Source organism: Vicugna pacos, chromosome 4, assembly GCF_048564905.1.
Source record: "Vicugna pacos chromosome 4, VicPac4, whole genome shotgun sequence".
NCBI classification, from domain to species: domain Eukaryota; kingdom Metazoa; phylum Chordata; class Mammalia; order Artiodactyla; family Camelidae; genus Vicugna; species Vicugna pacos.
Genome location: NC_132990.1, coordinates 31,137,558 through 31,162,154, shown reverse-complemented (window position 1 = coordinate 31,162,154; position 24,597 = coordinate 31,137,558). Strand labels below are relative to the sequence as shown.

General features: G+C 38.3%; 1 protein-coding gene across 4 annotated transcripts in view; it reads left to right on the top strand.

Moving 5' to 3' along the window:
- The window catches only part of KDM4C (lysine demethylase 4C), a 360,071-nt gene that overhangs the window by 115,976 nt on the left and 219,498 nt on the right, over positions 1–24,597 (top strand). For all 4 annotated transcript variants that reach the window (XR_012071960.1, XM_031676953.2, XM_015242581.3 and 1 more), the window contains 2 exons: positions 5,777–5,880; positions 9,572–9,709. Coding sequence is in view for 3 of the 4 variants with exons in the window: in XM_031676953.2 (XP_031532813.2) it covers positions 5,777–5,880; positions 9,572–9,709 (242 nt within the window). In the remaining variant the exon portion in view is untranslated. The remainder of the gene's footprint in view (positions 1–5,776; positions 5,881–9,571; positions 9,710–24,597) is intronic.

The window sequence follows — 24,597 nt, the reverse complement described above, 5'->3', positions numbered from 1 at the left end:
ATAAAATATTTTTCATAAACTGTGAAGTGAGGATGAGTGTGAACCATGTACTCTTTCAGGTGTTTTGATGTAAAATTCATTTTGAGATACATACTTTGTACATAATTTGTGCTGTCTACAAGATATTTTCCAGGGTGATGTAAAATATAATTCTAATATCCTGCTGAAAACATAAATTCTCAACCAATATGAAGTTCTTAATGTATTGCAAATTGCCTTCCTTCAGTGGTTTTCCAATTTAAATTAACTTATGACCAGTCACCACATTGTTCAGGTCCTGATTACAAATCCAGATCAAAAGAAAATTAAATAGACTCCTCTTTCTTCATTGATTTTAATTTAAAACTTAATTCATGCAGTGCTATGCAGAGTTACAGATTTGAAAAATTTGATCCATTGAAATTATATTGTTAAAACTTTTCTGTGGGCTGTGTGTTTGGGGACTGCTCTGCTGTGTTTTACTCTTTGTGGTATAGACTCAGGACATCTTATTTTGAGGGTCATATTACATGAGTGGTACTTGCTCTCCATTAAAATCTGCATTCTTTCAAAGGGTTGTTTGTTTGGCAGAATATTTTATTTTCTATTTATGTATTGTGCGTCAAAGGACCATATAAGGCAAAATTATTCCTTTTATTCCCATTGGTGTTGTAGAGAATGGTAGTATTTCTCATGTTTCTGTTGGCATGTACTTTTTAATATTTATGTCTATTTTTCATTTTAAAAATCCAGTGCCTAAGTGGAATGTACTGATTTTTACAGGTGGCTCTTTATACTCTAATGGCTCTTTTTTTTTAAACATTTTTTATTGATTTATAATCATTTTGCAATGTTGTGTCAAATTCCAGTGTAGAGCACAATTTTTCAGTTATGAACATATATATATATATTCATTGTCACATTTTTTTCTCTGTGAGCTACCATAAGGTCTTGTGTATATTTCCCTGTGCTATACAGTATAATCTTGTTTATCTATTCTACAATTTTGAAATCCCATCTATGCCTTCCCACCCTCCACCCCCTTGGCAACCACACATTTGTATTCTATGTCTATGAGTATGTTTCTGTTTTGTATTTATGCTTTGTTTGTTTGTTTAGATTCCACATATGAGTGATCTCATATGGTATTTTTCTTTCTCTTTCTGGCTTACTTCACTTAGAATGACATTCTCCAGGAGCATCCATGTTGCTGCAAATGGTGTTACGTTGTCGGTTTTTATGGCTGAGTAGTATTCCATTATATAAGTATACCATGTCTTCTTTACCCGGTTAGCTGTTGATAGACATTTAGGCTGTTTCCATGTCTTGGCTATTGTAAACAGTGCTGCTATGAACATTGGGGTGCAGGTGTCATCCTGCAGTAGGGTTCCTTCTGGATATATGCCCAGGAGTGGGATTCCTGGGTCATATGGTAAGTCTATTCCTAGTCTTTTGAGGAATCTCCATACTGTTTTCCACAGTGGCTGCACCAAACTGCATTCCCACCAGCAGTGTAGGAGGGTTCCCCTTTCTCCACAGCTTCTCCAGCATTTGTCATTTGTGGATTTTTGAATGGTGGCCATTCTGACTGGTGTGAGGTGATACCTCATTGTAGTTTTGATTTGCATTTCTCTGATAATTAGTGATATTGAGCACTTTTTCATGTGCCTATTGATCATTTGTATATCTTCCTTGGAGAATTGCTTGTTTAGGTCTTCTGCCCATTTTTGGATTGGGTTGTTTGGTTGTTTCTTATTAAGTCGTATGAGCTACTTATATATTCTGGAGATCAAGCCTTTGTTGGTTTCATTTGCAAAAATTTTGTCCCATTCCATAGGCTGTCTTTTTGTTTTACTTATGGTTTCCTTTGCTGTGCAGAAGCTTGTAAGTTTCATTAGGTCCCATTTGTTTATTCTTGCTTTAATTTCTATTGCTTGAGTAGACTGTTCTAGCAGAACAGTGTCAGATAATGTTTTGTCTTTATTTTCTTCTAGGAGGTTTATTGTATCTTGTTTTATGTTTAAGTCTTTGATCTATTTTGAGTTGATTTTTGTGTATGGTATAAGGGAGTGTTCTAACTTCATTGCTTTACATGCTGCTGTCCAGTTTTCCCAACACCATTTGCTGAAGAGACTGTCTTTATTTCATTGTATATTCTTGCCTCCTTTGTCGAAGATGAGTTGACCAAAAGTTTGTGGGTTCATTTCTGGGCTCTATTCTGTTCCATTGGTCTATATGTCTGTTTTTGTACCAATATCATGTCTTGATGACTGTAGCTCTATAGTATTGTCTGAAGTCTGGGAGAGTTATTCCTCCAGGCTCTTTCTTTCTCTTCAGTAATGCTTTGGCAATTCTAGGTCTTTGATGGTTCCATATAAATTTTATTATGATTTGTTCTAGTTCTGTGAAATATGTCCTGGGTAATTTGATAGGGATTGCATTAAATCTGTAGATTGCCTTGGGCAGTGTGACCATTTTAACAATATTGATTCTTCCAATCCAAGAGCATGGGATATCTTTCCATTTTTTAAAGTCCTCTTTAATTTCCTTCATCAATGGTTTATTATAGTTTTCTGTGTATAATTCTTTGTATAATTCTCCTTGGTTAGATTTATTCCTAGGTATTTTATTACTTTGGGTGCTATTTTAAAGGGGATTGTTTCTTTACTTTCTTTTTCTGTTGATTCATCATTAGTGTAAAGAAATGCAACTGATTTTTGAACGTTAATTTTGTAACCTGCTACCTTGCTGAATTTCTTCGATCAGCTCTAGTAGTTTCTGTGTGGACCTTTTAGGCTTTTCTATATATAGTAACATGTCGTCGGCATATAGTGACACTTTTACCTCTTCTTTTCCAATTTGGATCCCTTTTATTTCTCTCTCTTGCCTGATTGCTGTGGCTAGGACTTCCAAGACTATGTTGAATAGGAGTGGTGATAGTGGGCATCTTTGTCTTGTCCCAGATTTCCAAACTCAGCTCCTCCTTTGTCCTGGCGGCGCGAACTTTGTGAGACACCAGGGCGGTGTTGTGGAAAAATGTGTTACAGCTTGGTGTTACAGCTCAGTGTTATAGCTCAGTGTTACAGCTCAGTTGTGACAGCAACCTGGATGCAGGCGAGAGACCAGGTAGCACTCGGAGAATTGGAGAACTTAGATTTATTACTCCAGCGGGCCCAGAGGAGTTAACACTCCAAGTTCTGGACCCTGTCTGTAGGTTTACACAGGCCTTTATAGGCTGCCAGTTTTACACTTTGCAACATCATATGCAAATAAAGTATAACAGAAGTTGACCAACCAGGAACAAGCTTTGTAGAAATAGACCAATCAGGAGTGAGAGAAATAACCAATCAGGAGTGAGCTCCGTGCAAATAAAGTCCAAATGGACCAATCAGAAGTTAGGGAAGTGGACCAATCAGAAATAAGAGTAATAACCAATCAGGAGCGAAGGAAATAACCAATCAGAAGTGAGCTCAGGGAACCAATAGAATTTTAGGTGTAAGTTAGCCATTTCAGAGGCAAAAAGTGAGATAGAGCCTCTGGGCCAGGGAACCGGACGGTGCTAGTAGGAGAGTAGTGGCCCTGCCTGGGGGGTCCTGCTGGTCTTTTAATGGGGCTTCCCGCTTCAGTGATAGGATCCTATCTGTCTTGGGCTGCAAAGAAGTCACTGTCTGGCCTTTGAGGTTGCTGAGCCCCTAGGCACGGATTCAGGTTTTGCTCCCTCTCCCACCTGGGTGCCAAGTGCCAGAGGATATGGCTGCCGCGCCTGAGGGCCCGCCTCTCCTCGCAGAAAACCTTCCGTGGGTTTTCAGAGATAGGGGTATGCACCCTTCCCCCCAGGGCACATCAGCATTTCTGTTTCATGGAGGGCCCAGGTTGTTCTGCCCTGTGCACCCACTCATCCACGTTGCACAGCACCCTGCAGTCCCCCGGGGCTGCCTCAGTGCAGCCATCCCCATCCTCCGCCCTGCTCGGGTAGCCTGTCCTGGCCCCCAGATCCTGGCTCGGGTCTCGGGATGACTGTTGCAGGGACCCTCTGTGCCCGTTTAACTTAGTTTTGTAGGTCAAGGGCTGCTCCTTACAGATCTGAGCGTCGGAGACTCCCCCTCTGTCCCAGTGGCCTCTCTGTTGGAGAGGGGGGACCCAGCGAATGATCGCTAGTCCTCCTTTGTTGCTCCCTTCCCGCGGGACTGGTCCTGCACTGTTTTGCCTTTTGTCTTTCTTTTTTTCCTTCCTTCTACCAGATTTTTGGCATCTTTGTCTTTTGAAGAGGACAGTGTTCTGTAGGAGTTCCGCAGGTGCTCTGGTTGCTTGAGTGGGTCCGTGGATGTGAGTCTTGGTGTATCTGTGGGAGAGTGAGCCACGAGCATCCTACTACTCTGCCATCTTGGCCTCGTCCTAATGACTCTTTTTTAGATGTTTGATTTGTTTCCTTCTGATCACCTGTGGCCTCACATACTCCATGGTGGCATCAATGAAGGCTTATTTGCTTTATTTATTTATTTATTAACATTTTTAAAAATTGAGTTATAGTCAGTTTACAATGTTGTGTCAATTTCCAGTGTAGAGCACAATTTTTCAGTTATACATGAACATACATATATTCATTGTCACATTTTTTGTTGTGAGCTACCACAAGGTCTTGTATATATTTCCCTGTGCTTTATTTACTCTAGAACTACTCCTGTAAAACCCTGCTATTCTATGAGGTTAAATGGTTCACATTTAGGTAACGAGTGCTGGTAATTCTTTCATCAGATTGGTCACTTTCTTGAGCTGTTTGTATGTAGTAAGCCAGAGAGTAAGATGAGTGGCGTTTCTGGTGGCCTTATCTTCATTTTGGCGGTGGAGGAGTCAAAGAGCATCTGTGCGTCTCCCCGAACTTTACTCGCACGCATCACACATGCTTTCCTGGGGAGTTCTGTGTTCCTTATGGGTTCTCTCTTTGTGATTCCCCTTGTTTTTTCCATGTTTCTCTTGTCTTTCTCGCCTTCCATTCCTGCTGTGTGTGCCAGTTTTTCCTTTGAGTGAGGAAAGTGAAGAACAGGGCATCAAGCACGTTCTTTTTCTCTCGCTTATATAACCAGGTTAACGAGAGTCTGCCTCACACAGGGTGCAGGAGTGAAAGCAGAGATGGAGAAAAGCAGCCATGTTTCAGTGCATAATATACTGTTGAATGAAAGGGTTGCTGCATGTTTAGCTTCTTCATGTAAAGGCCTCCTCAAAACATTGTTCCCACAGAGACTGGTGAGGCAGGTTTCCAAGCTCTTGACTGGCACTGGCGGGAGTCGGTTCAGGAAATCAGTAGCAGTTGAACTATTTAAAATTGATCAGAAAGAAACAAAGGTAGGAAACTGCCTTGTGTCTGCTGTATGCCAGGCAGTGGGACATGTGCTTCTGGAATGATTGCTTCTAGGAGTCTAAAATGAGAGATTCTTCTATTAAAATGCAGATTTTCCTCTTCTTACCTCCTGTAATATTTTGTCGATTGTAATAGATAGGTTGAATTCAAATTTGTTACAAATGGAATTTATAAAGTTTAGTAATTTTGTATTATGCAAACAACTATTGGCAGATCTTTTTGTAAAAAAGGTCAACCGTTGGTAATATAAGTATGTATACTTTAATTTTTTAAGAATTATGACTAATTTTTTTAATACCAGGGTTTTTGATGGTTAAGTTGGTCTCTATTTGCATAAAGCTGTCATTCTATAAGAGTACTAGAACATAAACTTGAAAAAAGATTAGAAATTTTATCTTAATTGACTTATTACTGCTTATATTTACTGTTTCCATTTAGGTTTTTTCCCAAGCAGTTCTCAAGGATGTGATGCATTTCTTCGCCACAAGATGACACTGATATCTCCCTCGGTGTTGAAGAAATACGGTATTCCCTTTGACAAGGTATATTAGTATTTCTCTTTAACGAATTCATTTCATGTGTGTAGTATTGGTATTTAAGACAAATTTAACATAAACTAACATATCTTTGATTTCAGGCAAGACTTTTAGGATGTGGGGAGAAGAATTCAGATTCATGTTTTATTTAGGTAAACACTACTTTGAAATTACTTATATTTCAAAATACATATACTAGAGATTTCATGCTCTTATAGTTTACTTATAAAAACACTGGAAGTAAAATGTAGCACATTTGACAGAACAAGTTGTAGCACTTCTACATTGAAATCGTTTATATGAGCAACATAATTTATGTGCATGTGATCTATTTTTTAAAAAAGAATTCAGAGCAATATTTATTAGCAGTTTGGTTAGAATCAGTGGTTATGGTGCTAGCATGTTGCTTCTAAACACATTCAGACATAATACAATTGAGATTTCATTATGGATAAAATTGCCTGATGATTTAATAATCAGATATTGCTTCTTTGGCTTATTTCTGAAGATTAGGTTCTGTAAGACCCTGTACATGTAGATCCCTCTTTCTTTGCATCCATGGGTTGTTACTGGGTCAGAATTACTACAGAGCATGAGCATTTTTATGTGAAGAAGCTGAAATGAAAAAGCTTTTGACCAGATAAATAAAAGCTCTCTCTCGGTTGGAAGAGGATTAAGTCCTTAGCTACTTGCAGAAATGTTAAAAAATAGCTCTACTCTCTTTTTCATTTTTTATTTGGCTTTCTTCCCATAATCCTTGCTGTTTTCCACCTTAGAAGCTTTTCACTTGTGACTAAATCTTTACGTTTTCTTAATCTCAGGCCCTTAAATTCCTTTCTTCCATCTCTACCCCAGCCCCTACCAGCCCAAGCTTTGTTCAAAGCAGAATTTTCACAAGGACCAAGAATCATTCTCCAACTTGAGGTGGTCCTGCTTGCTCACAAACCATTTGTGCAGCAGTCAGGCACAAGACATACTTATCTTATGTGATGAGGATGCTGTCACCACTGGTTTAGTCACGTACTTCTGTCCATGACAGAGAATGTGCCTTCAAGGTGTGCACTGTGGAGAGTGCCCACAGGTACAGATGGGCTGCAGCACTGCCGCAAGTACGGAGGTCAGAGGCAGTGCCCCCCAGAGGGGCTGCGGCTTCTTGTAGGGCTTTGTCTTACTCACAGATACATCTTTCCAGTCTCAGACATATCATCAGTGCACGTTTCTTTCAGGTGGTTAACATAAGCTTGATTAGGTACTTTTATTTAAGTTGGAATATTACGAGACAGAGGAGAAGGAGTAGACTAGAGTCCTCTAAGACAGAAAAATATCCATGGGTTTAGGGCTGGTGATAGGAATTGATCAAGCTGTTCTTTGGAGGGGGTGTTATATAAAGTAGCAGGACTGTGGGATTGGCTCATTTTCCCAGGATGGAGGCCTTTGGAGTTTGTAGCTCCTTTCTAATCTTTGGGGAAGGAGGTAGGTGCCTTGCACCCCTTTTTGGGCTGAGGGTCTCCAAGTACTGCTTGGTAGATCTCTAGATGCACTAGACTCTTAGCTGGTCTTTTGAAGGTGGGACATTTTGTGGCTTCTGTGGGAAATGGCAGGGATGAATGTTCATCCACAGATGGTGAGACATCAGCAGTTTAGAGTGCTGATTGGCAACTGCAGTTTGTTATGTGAAATAATGCCTGACGAAGGGTGCGTGGTGATGGTGTACTCCTCAAAGCGCTTATTCTCTGATGATGACAATGTAACATGTGACAGAGTAGCACAGACTTTGGAATTAAACTTTCCAAGTTCATTCCTGATTCTGTCACTTGGGTAAATTACGTAATTTTTCTGATCTTCAGTCTCTTCATCTGGAAAATGGGGATAATAATAGTATCACTAAATAGGGCTATTATGAGGATGAAAATAGATGGTCAATGTGAAGGTAATCACACACTCTTCCTCCTTAGTTCAATCCTCTCTCTTTAGGCAGTCGTTTCACAGATGGACTAACATTTTTCTTCTTTCAATGTATTTGTGCATATTCATACATATATGTGGAAAAGTATGTTTAACAGATAGCTAATGTCTGCTTTTCAATTATGTGCATGACCCGTGATATGGAATTGTGAGGCTTTGTTAGTCTTATAATAAAAGGGACATGTTCTTTTCTGTCCCTGTACTTTTTTTTTTTTTTAAGTCAATCCATTACATAGAGGCAGTGTGTTAGCCTTATGTTTTGACTAACTGGGACTGAGCTGCTTCCAGAAGTTATATAGAGGCATAAAATTTAGAGTCCTGTTCAGTGGAAACAGGTACTTTTTCAACATGGCAGGAGCAGGGTTTCCTAGGTACAGTGGAGGAGGATTGTAGGTGGGATTCAGTGGAGCAGTGAAGCTAGTTTCCTTATCCCAATGACAGCAGTCTTACCCTCTTCCCCCCATCTTAAAGGGCTAAACACAATTGAGCCTGGTGAGTTTATCATGTGGTCAAGGAAGTGCCTAATTTCCAAGCGCACTTATAATGAATGAGATTCAGTGAGACCAGGAAAGGAGAGAATCAGGCTGTATTCTCACATGGCTCAGAATGATGGAACTAGAACCGTGTTGAACACTGGCAATAAGCCATTCTCTGCCTGCCAGGTGGCAGCTGAGTTTCTGCTCATTGCAATACAACACCTGCTGGGGTGTCATGGGGGAAAGGGTGGTGAGCTAAATTTTAGGATTGTTGGGGAAAAAAATAATCCCCCACACAACATTTTAACATTCCTAAAATGGTAATTGAATTGGAACATGTGCACCTGTATGTTTCCACACAAGCGCATACCCACGTATTCATTTCTCATCGTTTTAGGATGGAAATGAACCAAAGTGATTGAATGAACCAGTGAGTTTTATGTTTGATACTCAAGTATTGAGCAGACAAAAAAAAAATCTAGCATCATTATTTTTCTATAACTCATGGTGTATTTTATGTGCTTTGGTGATTATAGAAAGTCAAATTTCTTTAATCTAAAAATTAGGAATGGAATGAATACTTTTTTATTTTTGCTTTTAGGCTGCTGGCTGGTTTACCCAAGCTATTGAAATTATATTTGAAAATGCACTCACTCACACATAGGTACTTATATATTATACATATATTTGAATACTTCTTTGGTAGAAATTTTACTATTAAATCAAATGTAGTTAATTGACTGTTTTCTATATATTATAAAAGGATAATTTGATAAATGCCAGCAACTATTCAGCAATAAGAATTCATAATACAACCTACTCAGCATGTATTATCAAAGTTTTTATAGCTCTTACTTTAGAAATGTCAGTTATGATATGTCCTGTTATATAACTCCAGTAATGTGAATTTTTACAGTATTAAAATATACACATTGACTGCTAATATGAACATATTTATATGAATAACATAAAACAAAGGCATCTTCAAATAAAGTATAATTTCTTTGATTATGGACTGAATGATTGGACTACATGGCCAGAACGTCACACCCTGTTTAGAAAAGTCTTTTAAAAGGTTCCTGAACAACTATTAAAGGAAGTAAGTAAAGGGTCTTGGGGGACTTCTTTTATATTGCTATAGCTCTGATATCATGGCATTCTTTTCTTTTTCTTTTTTAAATAGGAAATATGTTTAAATTGTATTGGCAATTTGGGATGTCTTATAATTGGGAAATATTATGTTTTCTACCCTGCAGATCACCCAGGAGGCTGGAGAATTTATGATCACTTTCCCATATGGCTACCATGCTGGTTTTAATCATGGTTTCAACTGTGCAGAATCCACAAATTTTGCTACTGTCAGATGGATTGACTATGGGAAAGTTGCTAAATTGGTAAGTTATGCCTCAAAAATAAAGCATGAATTAAATATGTATTCTGCTTATTATAGTGGGAAAGCTAAGATCACGTGTAGCATTTATTTTTTTTTCTTAGTGATATATGCCTGTCACTACAGTAATTTATTTCAGACAGATGTATTTATTTTACATAGGTTATGTTACTGTTTGTAGCAGCATTTTTCTCTTTTGAGATTACCGTGGAGCAGTTTACTCTGAGAGGTAATTTTCTGCAACTGATACTTTCTTTCTTAAGGCCACCAGTTGTTTTTTTGTGAGATATTCCAGTGGCTCCCTGTGGCTTCGTGTTGGGTAGACTTGGCTCACTCCATGTTAAGACTTCAATCCATAGGTTAGAAAACTAATGTTTACAGAGGAAAGTATCTGGTAAAATTGTAATAAGAGGTTGAGGGAGGATGGTAAGAAGAAGTGATTAAAACTGCCCTTAGTACAAAAATGAATTTTTTGAAAGTAATAATGTAGAAAATATTTTAACAAGAAATATATCTTCATGTTAAATTTGGTATAAAAATGTGCATCTTCTACTCAATGTATTTAATTTAGTTCACAAACTGTACTTTCAGTCACAAGCAAGTTGTATTAAATTTAATTAATTGCCCCCCATGGCATTAAATAGAGATCATCTTCAAAGTGGTGGTAGCTTCTGTTAGGTTGCTTCCTTTCCTGTGGATGTTAAGGCAAAGGCTTCTTAATGAAACTCTGTATTTTCTAGAGTGTGTAAAACTGACATATATTTAGTGGAAGATGATACATACAGCTCATGTGGCCTTATCTTGGCCACTGCATGGTACAAGCACATATTATTCACTGATAAAACTTTCACATGGAACCATTGAGTGAACCTGGATAGAAATGTATTCAGGGAAGACAACCCTAGATTTAATTTACACATGTATTTAAAAAATTGTATAATATGTTAAAATAAGAGTATAGCCCTCTGGCAGCCCAGGGAGCATTTGAATAAATTTGTGACGTAAAAGAAAGTTCCTGCTATTAGAAGACTTTCTCTATTCTGAGTAATTTTTATTTATGAGGAGTAATTTAGAAAGGAACAGAACTGAACTACTTGTTTCCATTACACATCCTTTGTATTACAATAAACCTAATAAAAACCTCAAAGTTCAATATATGTACCTTGCGCAACTACTGCAGTGCTTTTGTAGAAGAGTAATGCTTGTATCTGCATCGAAACAACGTCACAGCCCTGAGGTTGTAACAAAATATGTTACTTTATGGTTTGCATCTTCCATCATTGACATAATAACATCAGATTATCACAGCTGTTCCATCACCAGAAAAGGTAGCTTCTTTACTACAGGTTTCAGTTTTGCTTCCTGGTATTGGCTACTCGCCCAAACTAGAATGTCCTCTGAGTGTGTTTCCACATTTCCTTGTGGACAGAATGGGAGTGGAGTGTGACCAAGTAAGAGAGGTCGCTAGTGGTCCTCTCTCAAGTCTCTGCTGCTGGAGCCCAGAACTGTGGTGGAGGAGCCGGGGACCTGGACCCAGCTCTTCATCTTCCCGCTTGGCAAAGACTATTAGGAAAGTCATTTCTTCTTTTTATTTCTTTCTCTAGATTAAAAATATTCTCTCTGTAGATTTGTTGTGAAGGGAAAAACTTAGATATGTGGATATCCACTCAGGCTGTGTTGATTTATATCATTCAGTTTAGTCAAGGGACATGACTGTCTTGGTTCTGGTTATTTTACTAGGTACAAAATGTTTAATGGCTCTAATGCAGTTTTGGCAGTTAATTTAAAATTGTCATAATTGCATGCATTTGAGATGTTTTTAGGTGTTGTTTCCACTCTTTCCTTACTTTTGGTGAGATGGTGCTACTCTGAGAATGTATTAATTTTCTATTGCTGTTATAACAAACTATCATAAGATTAGTGGTTTCAAGTAATACTCACTTACTGTTTCATAGTTCTATAGGTTATTGGTCTGACATTGGTCTTACCAGCAAAAATCAAGGTGCTTACAGGACTGCTTTCCTTTACTGGAGACTCAGGCGAGGAATCCATTTCCTTGCTCAGTCAAATTGTTGGCTGAATATAGTTCCTTCGTAGTTGTAGGACTGAATTTCTGTTTCCTGGTTGCCTGTCAACCAGGTCTTTGCTCCTCGAGTCCTCTCTCGGGTCCTTGCTGTGGTCTCCTTCAGAACAAGCAGTCCACAAAATCCCTTTAGTCATGTAAGATAACATATTCACAGATTGCAGGAACTGGAACACAAATACCTTTGCTGTCAGGGATGGAGGTATGGGGGTGGGCAGTGTCATACTTACCATAGAGAGTTTCAGTTAATGATCGACATGGTGATATTAAAGAATCTACTTTGATTCATGTAACTAATTTTACTTTTCCGCATAAAAATAGGAAACTAAGCTTGGATACAATTTGAATGTTTCACTAAAATATCCTTAGGCTTTCTTAAATTTATTTCTCAATGTTAATGTTTTTCTTGACTAGTCTCAGTTATGTTCAGTTACATTATAATGTGCTGTGATGGCATGTTGAGGGAAGATTTTATCAGTTACATGGGATATATCTTTATTAATTTTCAAGCCTTTCTCTAGGCAACCTTATGAATTTACTGTATTGTGTGTGTGTATATACATGTGTAATTTTTAATTTTAGGAAAATTTGTGAATTGGGTAGTTAGTTTTTATGTTTTGCTGCGGATAAATGTAATGTATAGTGAATTAATTATGATTTACACTTAAAAGATTTTTAGCTTTTAGGATGACCAAATTTGTTAGTCTTAATTCTTTGCCTTTTAAAAATTTATTGTAAATGGTAACTATTTAAAAAACAATTATTTTTCACAAGTGATGATGAATTATGCATTTGGGGGGATAATTTAAAAAATAATGGCGTACTTTTTCATAGTGGAAGTGCTGGAGAATGACATCTCCTTTACCTGTCACATGTTGATTTGAGTATGTAAAAGCATCTGATAAAGTACCTGTTTGTATTAATTAATTAATGTCCAGAGTGAGGGATCTCTACTGATAATATTTCATGTATTATAAACCATTTTTTCTAAATTCATAACTTAGAAAAGAGCTGTTACAAGAGGTTATTTTTTAATAAAAAAAATGATTTTGAGAAGATAACCCCAGGTTCACTGATACATTGGTGGTGTTTATTTAGCAGCCAGCAGATTTTGGTTAATAGGGACCTTTTCATCCATTTGAATGGCTTAAAATAGGTGGGGACGAATCTGTTTATTGAGGCATTGCTTGTTTACTCTATGCCAGGCACCATGTGTATTTCTGTGAATTCATCACTTGGAGGATAGCTTGTTTGATGAGGGCCAGCAGTGAGGGTAGGGTTGGCATTGGGACTGCATCAGGACTGCTTGCTTTGTTTTTAGCTGCTTCACCTCTGGTGGCGTCTCTGGGGCAGGATGGGACGTGGAGTTCCTGTGAATTTCCTTTGACTGTATTATTGACCTCTTAGTATGCGGTATTTGTTGAAGAACGCTTGCTATGGCTAACATTGACGCAAACTTCCATTCCATTATTTGTGCTATGCCCAAATGCTCGTCTTCCAAATTTCAGCAAATTCCTCAACATTTGAAATTCTCAGCTAAATAGTAGTAACAATAATTATTATTATGTAGGTATTCCACTGCCTGTTGATATATTCCCTGTTTCCTAGCCCTTAATCTAGGTGGCCCTTTATCCTTTAGTATCTACCCAAAGTGCCTCATCTCTCACATTAGGCTTTTCCTGTGCATAGATTATGGAGATCTTCAGAGAACAGGCATGGGTGCAACTGAGGGAACACAGCCGTGATAGCAGCTGAATTTGACTCTCCCTCTTTCTAAAAATTTCTGTGAATGCTCCAGGCCTTGCAATTCCTCTTGTTTCTGATTTTCCTTCTCTTCTCCTTCGTGAGGATCATTCATCTCTCTTTTGCCTTGACCAGCAAAATACAGGATAGCCAAATCCTACATGATGCTCCAGAAGGGAAGGGCCTTACCTTAAGTGATCTCACCTACCTAAGAGAGCAGTTATATAATTCCATGCCCATTTCATTTATCAGAGTTAAGGTTTTCGTTGAAAAAAATTAAGAGAAGTGTTCCAGGTGCCTGAATGCCTACTGACAGGTAGAGTTCAGCTTTGGTGAATGCCCAGTGAGTTTCTTCTCTGGAACAGGAATTGTGCTACATGTATGTACAAAAGCACTTGTTTTCTTTTTCTTTTTGGAGCTTTCATAAAGAGCAGAAGGGCTTTTAATAAACCTCCATTAGCAAAACTGTAGTATGAGTGGAACAGTTATTTATTTTAGGCATCTTTCTAGCTTTGAATATCAGAGTAATCTAAAGTGAAATGCTATATATATATATATATATTTTTTTTCCTTTTAGAGATTTAAAAATATGTAACAGATTGCTTAGCAGTTGAACTAAGATACTGGTGCATTTACAAGAGGAATGTTTTCTGTTTCTGGAGCATTTTTTCTTTCTGTGGTGAAATGGAGGCCGTGATTACTTCTGTGCAGCAGCTGTGGTGGCATTCACAGGTCTGCTTCCTGGCTAGGTTGGATCAAAGAGCTGGCCTGCAGGTTGTATTTCATTTTTCCGTTTGGTGGGATGAAATGCAGTTGTTTTGATGTTAGGTTTGATGGATTTGTTTGCCACTGCATTCATTAGCTTCACATCAAAAAACTGACAGGCTGTTAAATGAAACTTTGGCTTAGATTTTCAGCTTGACTGTTTGGAGACATTTTTGAAGATATTTTGTTTTTGTGTCGCAGCAGCCTCCAGCACTGTGATTGTCTCTAAGGGAAGAAAAGTTATTTACTGTACTGATTTTCTTGAGTAAAAAAGAATCATAGTCTGGGGGACAGTCATATCTAGCCTACACCTTCAGAAGCAGTGTATTTACGACAGTATGTGCAGTGTGAGAGACTTACCCCCGGCATGATAGATGATGTTATCTTCTTGGAAGGAAAGGTAATAGTGACTCCAAAATGATGTCTCCTATTTTGCATTAATTTTGTTTTAAGTGATAATCTATTAACACGATATGCCGAAAAATTGAACAATTGCTCTACAGAGCTGAGAATGTTCTTTTATGAACTCCTAGAGCATTATTTCACTATCTAACTTTAAAGCACTCTGGCATTTGAATCCTCAAACGTTTGAACAGGTTTTTTTTTTTTTTTTTTGAACAGGTTTAAAAAGAGATGATAGAATTTTGAAGTTGATTTCTTTTTAATCTGGAAGGAATTTCATCTATTAAATTGTCTTGCATACAGGAACCGTGATATGGGTTCATTTTATTTTATATTGCAATCGTTCCCTAAAATTAAATTTGTTTTTTCTGAAATCAGGTAGCATCCGTCCAAAAAAATCTTTACTCTTGGGTGATCTTTATTAAAACAATCAGAAATCATTTTAACGATGAGTCTCTAGGTTATATTTTAATATGCTTTAGATTACGAAGTAACTAAATAGTGACATTTCTCTATTCTTACAGCTTATGAAAGAAAAAATGTAGACGGTGTTGCACATTGCTCATTTAACAGTTCTTGGCATTCTAATTTTAAGTGTTGATATGGCATATAAAATATCAACTTTGGGAGTTTAGGGGTTTTATGTTTTGCATTTTATCTTTTTACCTCTACTTTGTTTCTGTTTCCTGAGTCCTGGTTGTAAAACACAGCAGCGCTGATGAGTGATTGTGCTCTGCTTTGTTTACAGATCTTAAAGGGGAGAAGAGAAAATACCATGGAGAGAAAAAGAAACATACAAACTCATGTCCATATGAGTTTGTACTCTAACTGGGGAGTTAGTATTTAAGTATCTAGAAGAGGTATTAAGAAAGAAAATATTCACATTGTCCCAATTTTCTTCTGATAATGTATTGAGTTGTGGGACTCAGAAAATCTGAGACTTCAAGTAGTGTACTAGGAAAGCCAGGTGATTAGCATATATTGTGTCTGCAGGGAAGATATCTAGAGCTCGAGTCCTCAGAGATAGGGAGGCTGGTTTCATTTATTGCTAGTTTAAATTTGCTGGATTATGGGATTTGAATGGAGCTGTATGGTTTATGATATTTATGTTTAGTTGCTAACTTGAAATCAAGGTTATACCTATTTCTGAGGCTTTAATTTAACTCACTACCTTAAGTAAAAGTAAATTGGCTTTTTGAATAACTTACACACTCTGAGAAAAATTAGTTTGTCTTTAAGCCATTCTACTTTCACATAATTTGATGACAGTAATAGCCAACATTGATTGTTTACAATATACCAGGCCTTCTTGGGGCACTTTATGCATGATATCTTCATGCCGTCTCTGCCGGTTCAGAGATAATTGGATATCTTCTGTCCTCTGCTAGCCCCCTTTCTCAAACCAAGGGAGTTGGTATAACGCATAAAATGAGAATGTTGAGGCTGAGATTGGAGGCAGAAGCTTGGCCCCTATTGCCCCATATCCTTCTGGACTCATCTCCTTGCATGTGGTGGATTAAATAGGTGCCAGCCAAGTATGTGATTTGTAGGATCACTTTCAACATGAGAATTCAGAATGATCCCGTCCCATGTAAGCTGTAGTTGATATCACTGCAGACTCCCTCTGGCATTTGTTTTTTTTGGATTCTTAAAGCCAGTGCACACTTTATTTCGTATTCTTATTTCTATTGATAAACCTCCATAGGAGTTCTTTTTTAGCCCATAGAGCAACTGTAATTACCTCTTAGGCTTTGACTCTGCTCTTTGATTAAATTGGGGGTGGCAAATGTTCGCTACTCCCTTCTTTGAGGGGTGGATTCTGAGGCATTAGTCTGGACAAAACGATGTGTGTGTAGAGAATCAGAACAAAGTTGAGTGTGCTCCAACGTTGACATATATCTTTATGATTATCAGGAACCAAATTCTTTTGTAGAACTTTTTGAAACTTTAGGAAATTTTTTCTTTACCATTTCATTTGCTTTTTCCACCCCCACCTCCCTGCCCCGTGTTTACAATTGTAAACACAGTAAAAAAGTTCTGTAAAAGGCTCTGTCCTAGATATGTGTTTGGAGAAGAGGGTAGAAATTGAGAGTGGTATTCTAGCCAGGGGTGATCCAGAATTCTAGGAGAGTAGTGGGCAGAACACCTGGTGGTATTTGAGGGAAGCAGGCTGGCCAGCCCCTCAAGGGAAGAAAAGGATGATGGGAGAATCATCTGGACCCAAGGCATCCCCAGCACTTACAGTACGCAAATTCTCTGGTTCCCCACAGCTTCTCATTGTTTCCTATACAGGGTTTACACTGTGTTTTCCTCCTTTTGCAACTACCACTGAGAAGACAAACAGTGGTTTATCTAGTAGGTGGTGGTTTTGCTCACTTGAAGAATTCAGAGCCAGGTGGTCTTTGGATTGGTGCAGCTAAGCAGTGTCACGAGGTCCTGTGGACTCCCTTTCCTTTTGTCTTACTGTCCTCCACTGCAGGGTGTTTGTTAGCAAGCTAGCCACCATAGCTGTGCTTACTCCAGACATGTTCCTTCCAAGAATAAAGGAAGGGAACAGTGCAGGAATGTGTCTCATCTACCCCTCTCCATCGGGGAAGAAAATTTTTCCTTGAAGCCTACCCGAAAAACTACTTTTTGTATCCACGGCCAACCAAAACCGTGAGGAAGGCTAGAAAAGTAAACAGCAAGTCATTGGCATTTTTAAGCTCTGTTTGGGAAAGCACCTGTGCTTTGATTAAGAAAGTAAACAAGACATATGTGGTTCCTGTCTGGTGGCTCTACACTTACAGTCTACAGCAGTTATTCTCAACCCTGCGGAGCTTTAAAAGGACGGGCCCCTGACTCCTCCCAGACCAGTAGGATAGGAATCTCTGGTGAAGAGACTCGGCATTTGCATTTTAAAAATCCCCCTTAGGTGAGTCTGATGTATGCTTCAGGTTGAGAACCACAGGTCTTTAATGAATTAAATAGGTCTTTGTTGTTTGGATTGATTTTTTTTTTAAGTCTCAGTTAACATTCCTTGACAGCTCTGTCAAATAGACCAAAATAATTATAAATTTAATTTAAATATGAACATAATGTCTAAATTTACTGCAGTAAAAAATTTTCTTATGAGAGGTTAAAGCTTTCCAGTCCATACATGACATCTATTTTTACAGATTAACTTATCATATGTCAATTTCAGATGATTGATGATGAAGCCTAAGATTTCGTAGCAGGAAAAGACATGATCGATTTGGAAGATTTTCAGACAGTGTAAGAAAAAGGAAACATGGGCCATTTCAATAAAGTTTATTCTCCTTCTAACACCAGTAAGCTGATTTTCTTTGGGAAAGTCACTCTGCCTTGCTAAGACTATAATGTTAAAATTCTGGCCCTGTTCTTAACTATATTCAAAAGCTGTGGTAGAAATGTCCACATGTTGGTTAGGAGGCAGCATGACCAGGGGTAGAGAGAACACAGTTTGTAGCTGGTGGGGCTGGATTTAAGTATGGGCACCACTGCTTGCCAGGAATGAATCCTGCTAGCAGTTTGATTCACTTGATAACTTTGTGACCTGGTTGCTAATTGTTCTTACACGATACTTCTCTCAAAAGATCTATTATAGTCTTTTGATTTAGTGTGCTAACTTACAGGAAATACTAGTTATAGGAGGGCTTGGGAAAAATTCCTCAGGTGGGGCCCTCACCCTTGGCCCAACCGCATAGTCGTTTTTCTTCTTAGCGGAAGAGCTAAGTGTGAATTAGGACTTCTTAAATAAGGCATGCTGGTCAAGGTCACTGTTGCCTTTCCTTCAGGATACTCATTCTTTGTGGGAAGAACGAAAGCAACATGTGCAGATGCCCCGTTTGAAGCTTTGATGTGGGAGTCTTGCCTCCTAGATCATTTGGTATGACCTCTTTGAATCAAAGGGAAGTTTTAATGGGATTTCTCTGAGGTCAGTGGCTATAGTTAGACTTTAATCTGTTGGTCCACAGTCTGTCCTCCTCTGCTCTGAGCAAGGTGATAGAGAGAGTGAGCACTCCTCTCCTAGGAACTGCTCGCCAGAACTGTAGCCGGATAAACCGGGGGCTGTGGCCCTGGGAACGCTCATGGTGCCAGTTCCAGGGCCCTTCTCAACATGAAGGCTGAAAGTGATGAAGTTGATAGTGGATAGGGTTTTGATGTTTAAGTATCCAAGGGAATAAAGAATGGGTGAAGAAAGCCATGATTAATCTCTATTACTCTTTTAACAGTTCCGTACCTCTGCTATTAGAAGAATCAGAATTAGCCACTTCAAACAGAAAGGTGTCCCCAGGTAGGCAGACCCTGAGAGGCCTGATACAACATTGAAGCCCAGTGCTTGGTTCTCTCCTTCTTTCAGCCATGCCTAGGATTTTAAATTTACTGTGCTTTTATCCCCTACAAACTATGGCCAGTAATATTTTTTGCCTCTTTCTAAAATGAGGAAGGTAAAACAGGAGTGTCTTCTGAATACTCTGGAGTGATGATTTCTAACTTATAGCTTAGAACATTAATCGATTCTTTGTGTCTCTATGAAATTTAGTGCTCACAGTTAATTCTGTCCAGCATTATTTTTGTCTTTCATTTGTATTGATCAGTTTGCATTTTTCCAAGTGCATTGTTAAGTGAGGACAATATCGATACTTGTATGCCTCTTGCTTGTAATGCTGAGTTCAGTTTTTATGATGGTTTTAATGTCTCTTCTTGTTTTGTATTTTGATTTATATCGTACTTGAGTATGACCAGTGAATAGTTAAGTAGAGGAAGTTTCAGTTTAGAGTTATAATGTCATTAAAAATATGAAGAAATGAAAACTTAATATTGAGGAATTGTCAATTTTGTAATCATAAATAGCAGTGTTTTGGGGACCAGGGCATCGAGGTTATATGCGTATATTTCACCTTTATTGCTATTATTTTGTAATCTTTTAAGAAAAGGCTAGAAAGACATTAAGGAAGAAAAACTTAGCATGCCTTATGTTCCGTGTGTAATATCAAAGTTAGTTTTGTAAAATTAATTAGATCTTGCATCTCCCTTCAAGATGCTTTATTAGAAATACAGCACAAGTAGTTATTGAAGCTCCATGATCTGCATAGAGTTACCATCTGTCAGTATCACTCATGGGATAGCACAGGATGGTGGAGGTGGCTCTGGCTGTGGAGGGTGATATGCTGTCTTGGATCTTTCTCAGGCCATATATAATCCCGCTGAGCCACATTTTCTTCATGTATTAGGGAGCGTTGTTGTGTAATGGTGAAGGTGGGCAAGTTCAAGTTCTGGCCAGACTCTGATCCTAATTCTGCCTTTTTTTTTTTTTTTTAAACTAACTGTGCGATTGGAGCAAGTACTTAATAACCCTTCTAAGATCCTCTTTCCCGTATGTGAAAATGGAGATTATAGCTTCTTTATAGTTGTTCTGAAAAATAAATGAAGTTAAATATGTAAGGAGCCTTGCAGAGTAGCGGTGGGGACTAGATAGATGTGTGGTGAATTAGGATTGTGTTACCTCTGCATCTTTCTTTCAGAATTCCAGTTTAGGGAATTGACCTTGGCCCTGTGGTCAGCCTGGCTGGTCTAAGGGAATTCCCATTTCCTTTTCCAGTGATGATGGATCAGATCCATAGGCCAATCTTGGCTAAATAGAAAGGAGGTAGGGCTGGTGGAGACACAGTGGAAAATGCCAGCTTGCCCTAGGAGAGTGGTGGAAGGCTTGTCCCTCTAGGCGACGACACAGAAACACTGAGGTCTACACCCTACGGTCATAAGGGAAACAGACCTAGCTTAATCCCATGCTTTGGACACCAGGTTAGAGAGCTGAATTGGTTCTGTTTAAAATCAAAGCCTGGAGAAAGCAGACCAGTGTTTTATTTTTCATAGCTTTGTCAGAAATACAAGTGTTCAGTGCTCCATCTCCAGAGTACTTCTTTCCTTAATAAAAGTGTTGGCTACTTTGAGTGCAAACAAACAAAAACCCAAACTAGTCACACACAGTGGTGTTAGAACTCTGGTTCTTGTGTGGACTGCTTGTGTAACCTGCCTCTGTGAGCACTAGTTTTCCCACCTGTGAAGAGGGCTGTAAATGGTACCTCCCTGGGCCATGGGTGGTGATGGGGACCGTAGTTGGGGGAGGCAGCTAGCACCATGCCTCCCTCACTGGGTACATTTTTGAAAAGCCATTTATCACAGGTCATCCCTGAGTCAGGAACCTCCCTGATATTATTAGGGCAGGGCCAGTGGCGTTCAGGCTGGAGGTGCTGAGAAGCAGTAGCTGTGGGGATAGTATTTGCAGCATAAGTGCTAACAGCAGGCTGGGCAGATGGATTGCTTTATAAATTTCTACTGAATTCTCACATCCATTCTCTTTTACTTTCTGTCAAAATGAGGGCAGTATGAATAGAAGTGACATCAACTAACAGTATTTGGGGTTCTGTGGGCCAGATTTCTGAGAAGAGGAATTTGAAGGAGTTGTTGGTTATATGTACAAAAACATACTGTGGCTCTTGGGCCCTATGTTGAATTTGAAAGACCATGTGTTATAAATCCTTGGAAAGAAAACCATTATGGATGTGGTAGATTCCCGCTAAATTTGACTCTAGTTCACACATGGCTTTTACATTGTTCATACATACTTGAATTAAGATTAAAAAATAGGTAGGTCCTAGCAACTTTCTAGCTTTTCATAAAATGTTTTTGTAAGACTTAGTCATAAGTTTCAGTGTTTCTTGTATTCCAAGTTCTTAGAAATATATATTCTATCCTTTAATTTTAAGTATTAATTTAAAGAATTGGAGTGTTCTGATGATTAGTGAAATAGCACGAAAGCCTGTTTCTTTGCAGGTAAATAAAACTGAAAAATTGTTCAAACTTCAGTAGTATTCAAAGTCATAGTGAAGGATTTCTTTTTCTTATCATATTAGTAAAGGCAAAAGGAAAATCCTCATTGCTCATGAGAATGTACTTGTTAGAGTTAGCAGGCTGAACTTGTCTTGGTGGCGCTGTGATTGGGATAAGTACCTGGAAGAGCAGGTAGGTAGTATGTATTAGCACCCCAGCATCTCCATGACCTTTGATCCATTTCTTCCACTCCTAGGAGAGAATCACAGGTGCAGACAAAAGTTCACTTACAAGATGATTGTTGTAGTGCTAATTTTATCAGCAAGAATAAAATTATAACTAACGTGTCCAATGATATGAGTATTCATATATTAGAATCCTTTAAATTTTACTTAAAGTTGTTTGTAGGGAAATCACCATGGCTCTTAATATTGTTACCCATTGTTAAAATGTATAAAAATAAAAGAAAGTTAACATATGTCCATGGCTAAAAAAAATAAGAATACAGAAAAATATTTAATGGCACCCTTTCCAATCCCTTCCTTAAAGATAAAACCTCTTAAGAACTTGTAAATCCCTTCAAAAATATTAGCATATGTCTGCCTATATCTTAAAAAATGTACACAAAGTTAATCAATATAGTTCACATTGTTTTCCAGTGTCTTTCCTTTTAACATCTTTCCCTTTAATACATTGTTCATTATGACAGGTAAAACATTTTTAGAGTATAGATATTTATTAGAAAAATCTTCTAGCTTGTGGTTTGTGCCAGTCCAGGGCCCTTGGATTTTTTCTGAGGGGCAACATAGGACCACAGTAGTGCGTAAGAGTTCACTGCATAGATCTTGTTAACAAAACAAATCAGGGCTTTGAAAATGAGTGCCTTAGTTCATTGCTCTGTTTCCATCCCTCCGTGTGGAGCAGATGGCTAGGTGGACCTGGAGCTCTGCACGTTTTCAGTCCTGTCTTTGTTGACGGGCCCTGCCTGCACCACCATCTCAGCTTATTCCAGTTAATACTGAAGATAGTTAATGTTGTCACAGTTTCTGTTTTACTGAATGACAATATTTTAATGGTGCCATTGTATTTGAAGGACTGGATTGGTTAAATATATTTTAATAAATTCCTTTAGAATTGTATTTCTCTGTCCTCATAAAGGATTATCCCCACGAATTTGGAAGACATGACAGGAGAAAATAACTGAATGACTTTAGTGAACAGTTCTGTGATAGTGAGAAATTGAAATAGGAATGGCACAAAGAGGGATTAAAACCCAGCCTGGTTTCTTTGTATACACATAGGCAAGAAGGGCTACATAAAGTAAGAATATGCCAACTGCAGTGATCATAAAGGATACTCTAGATTTAAAACACGTACATGAAGTAAGACAATCAGGAAATTATTGCCCATTGTTGCAAGAGAGCAGATGGTGCTTAAAATACCCCTTAATTTTATGTCACTCTTAAAATCAAACAACCAAAGAAGCATATACCATCTATATTTAAGAAGTTAAGTGGAAACTTTTCTGTTTTGGGGATGATGCTAAAGTAGACTTGAAGAAGAACAAATAAAGCATTAATCTGCCAGTGAAGACACACATTGGCCTCTGTCTTGGCAGGGAATTGAAGGGAGGGAAATAAGGGAAAAGATCACTAAGAAAGCAATATTCCAAACCCTGCCCAGCCCCTGGGTGAAACTCTTCTCTGTTACACATTTCCCCCTCAGTGGCTGTAGTGAGTGACTTGCTGTTAAATGTTTAAGTTCTGAACTGCTTAGACTGTGTCTCTAAAACCACATCCATTTAGGTACATGGTTATAATGTTTGGAAAATGTGATTTCATGCTTTAATATTTCACATTTGATTAGAGAAAATGTTAGAAAGGTTTTTCAAATTTCAGTGCTGTTTACACTTAGGACTTTCAAATTAACGCTGGATTCTAAGTCCTAAAGTGTTTAGTTTGAGTCAGCATGACCGAGACCTCTTAATAGATAAACCGCTGTTCTCAGATTTGTACACAGGTTTACACTATAGCAGTTGTCTTTTTTTTTTAATATTTATTCACTTATTTTTGGGTTTTGTTTGTTTGCTGGGGGGGAGGTAATTAGTTTTATTTATTTACTGATTCATTTTAATGGAGGTACTGAGGATTGAACCCAGGACCTCGTGCATGCTAAGCATGCACTCTTCCACTGAGCTATACACTTGCCCCAGGCAGTATGTCTTAAAAGGCATTTCTGTGTTGGTGCCTTTTGATCAATTCTTGGTGCTTTTTTTGCCTAATTACTATACAAATGTGTTTGCTGGTGCTTTTGAGATAGAAAGTATCTGGGGCAAAGTTAAATCAGTCTGTGATACTCAGCCACTCAGTGCTGGACTGTAAAGTGTTGGTGCTAAACACAGGTTCTTGTTCAGTTCCTGTTACCATTACTTTTTGTTCTCATTGGTGAAATTAAGACAAGGAGTTGGAAGTTCAGATCCATATTTCTAGGAGTATCCACTCTGAGTTGTGCAGTGGAAAATCTGAAGTCCATACTCAATTATTGGGTGACTGATGTAGTTACTTACCCAGAAAATTGGGACGATAGAATTCACTGTGTTTTCAAAGAAACATTTTGTGATTGGGAAGTTTACAAACCTAGAATTTCAATAGGCACGTGTAGAGTTTAGGTTTTTTTAGATTGATATAATGCAGTTTTGGTTGATTTCATTCTAAGAGAACCTTGTTTCCCCCTGTTTATATTTTCCAGTTACCTTCTGGAATTGACTGACATGATAGCAGATTGAATCAGACTTTATGATTCTTAGACTTTATAGTTATTAAGCTTTGAAGTAAATGGTATTTCTTATTTATGGAAATTCCGCAGGTACCACTGTGGAAGGGATTATCTTCACTGGATGTCATGTGTCTAGCTCCCAGCTGCCTGTTATCTTAATCCCTCAGTAGGGTCTGTGGTCAAAGTAGTCCTCAGTGGGTGTAACAGTGGTTCTGGGTCTTCTGCTTCAAAGTGTTTGTCTTTGAAGCAGAAGGCCTCGAACAGCTAATCTGTGTCCACCAAATTTC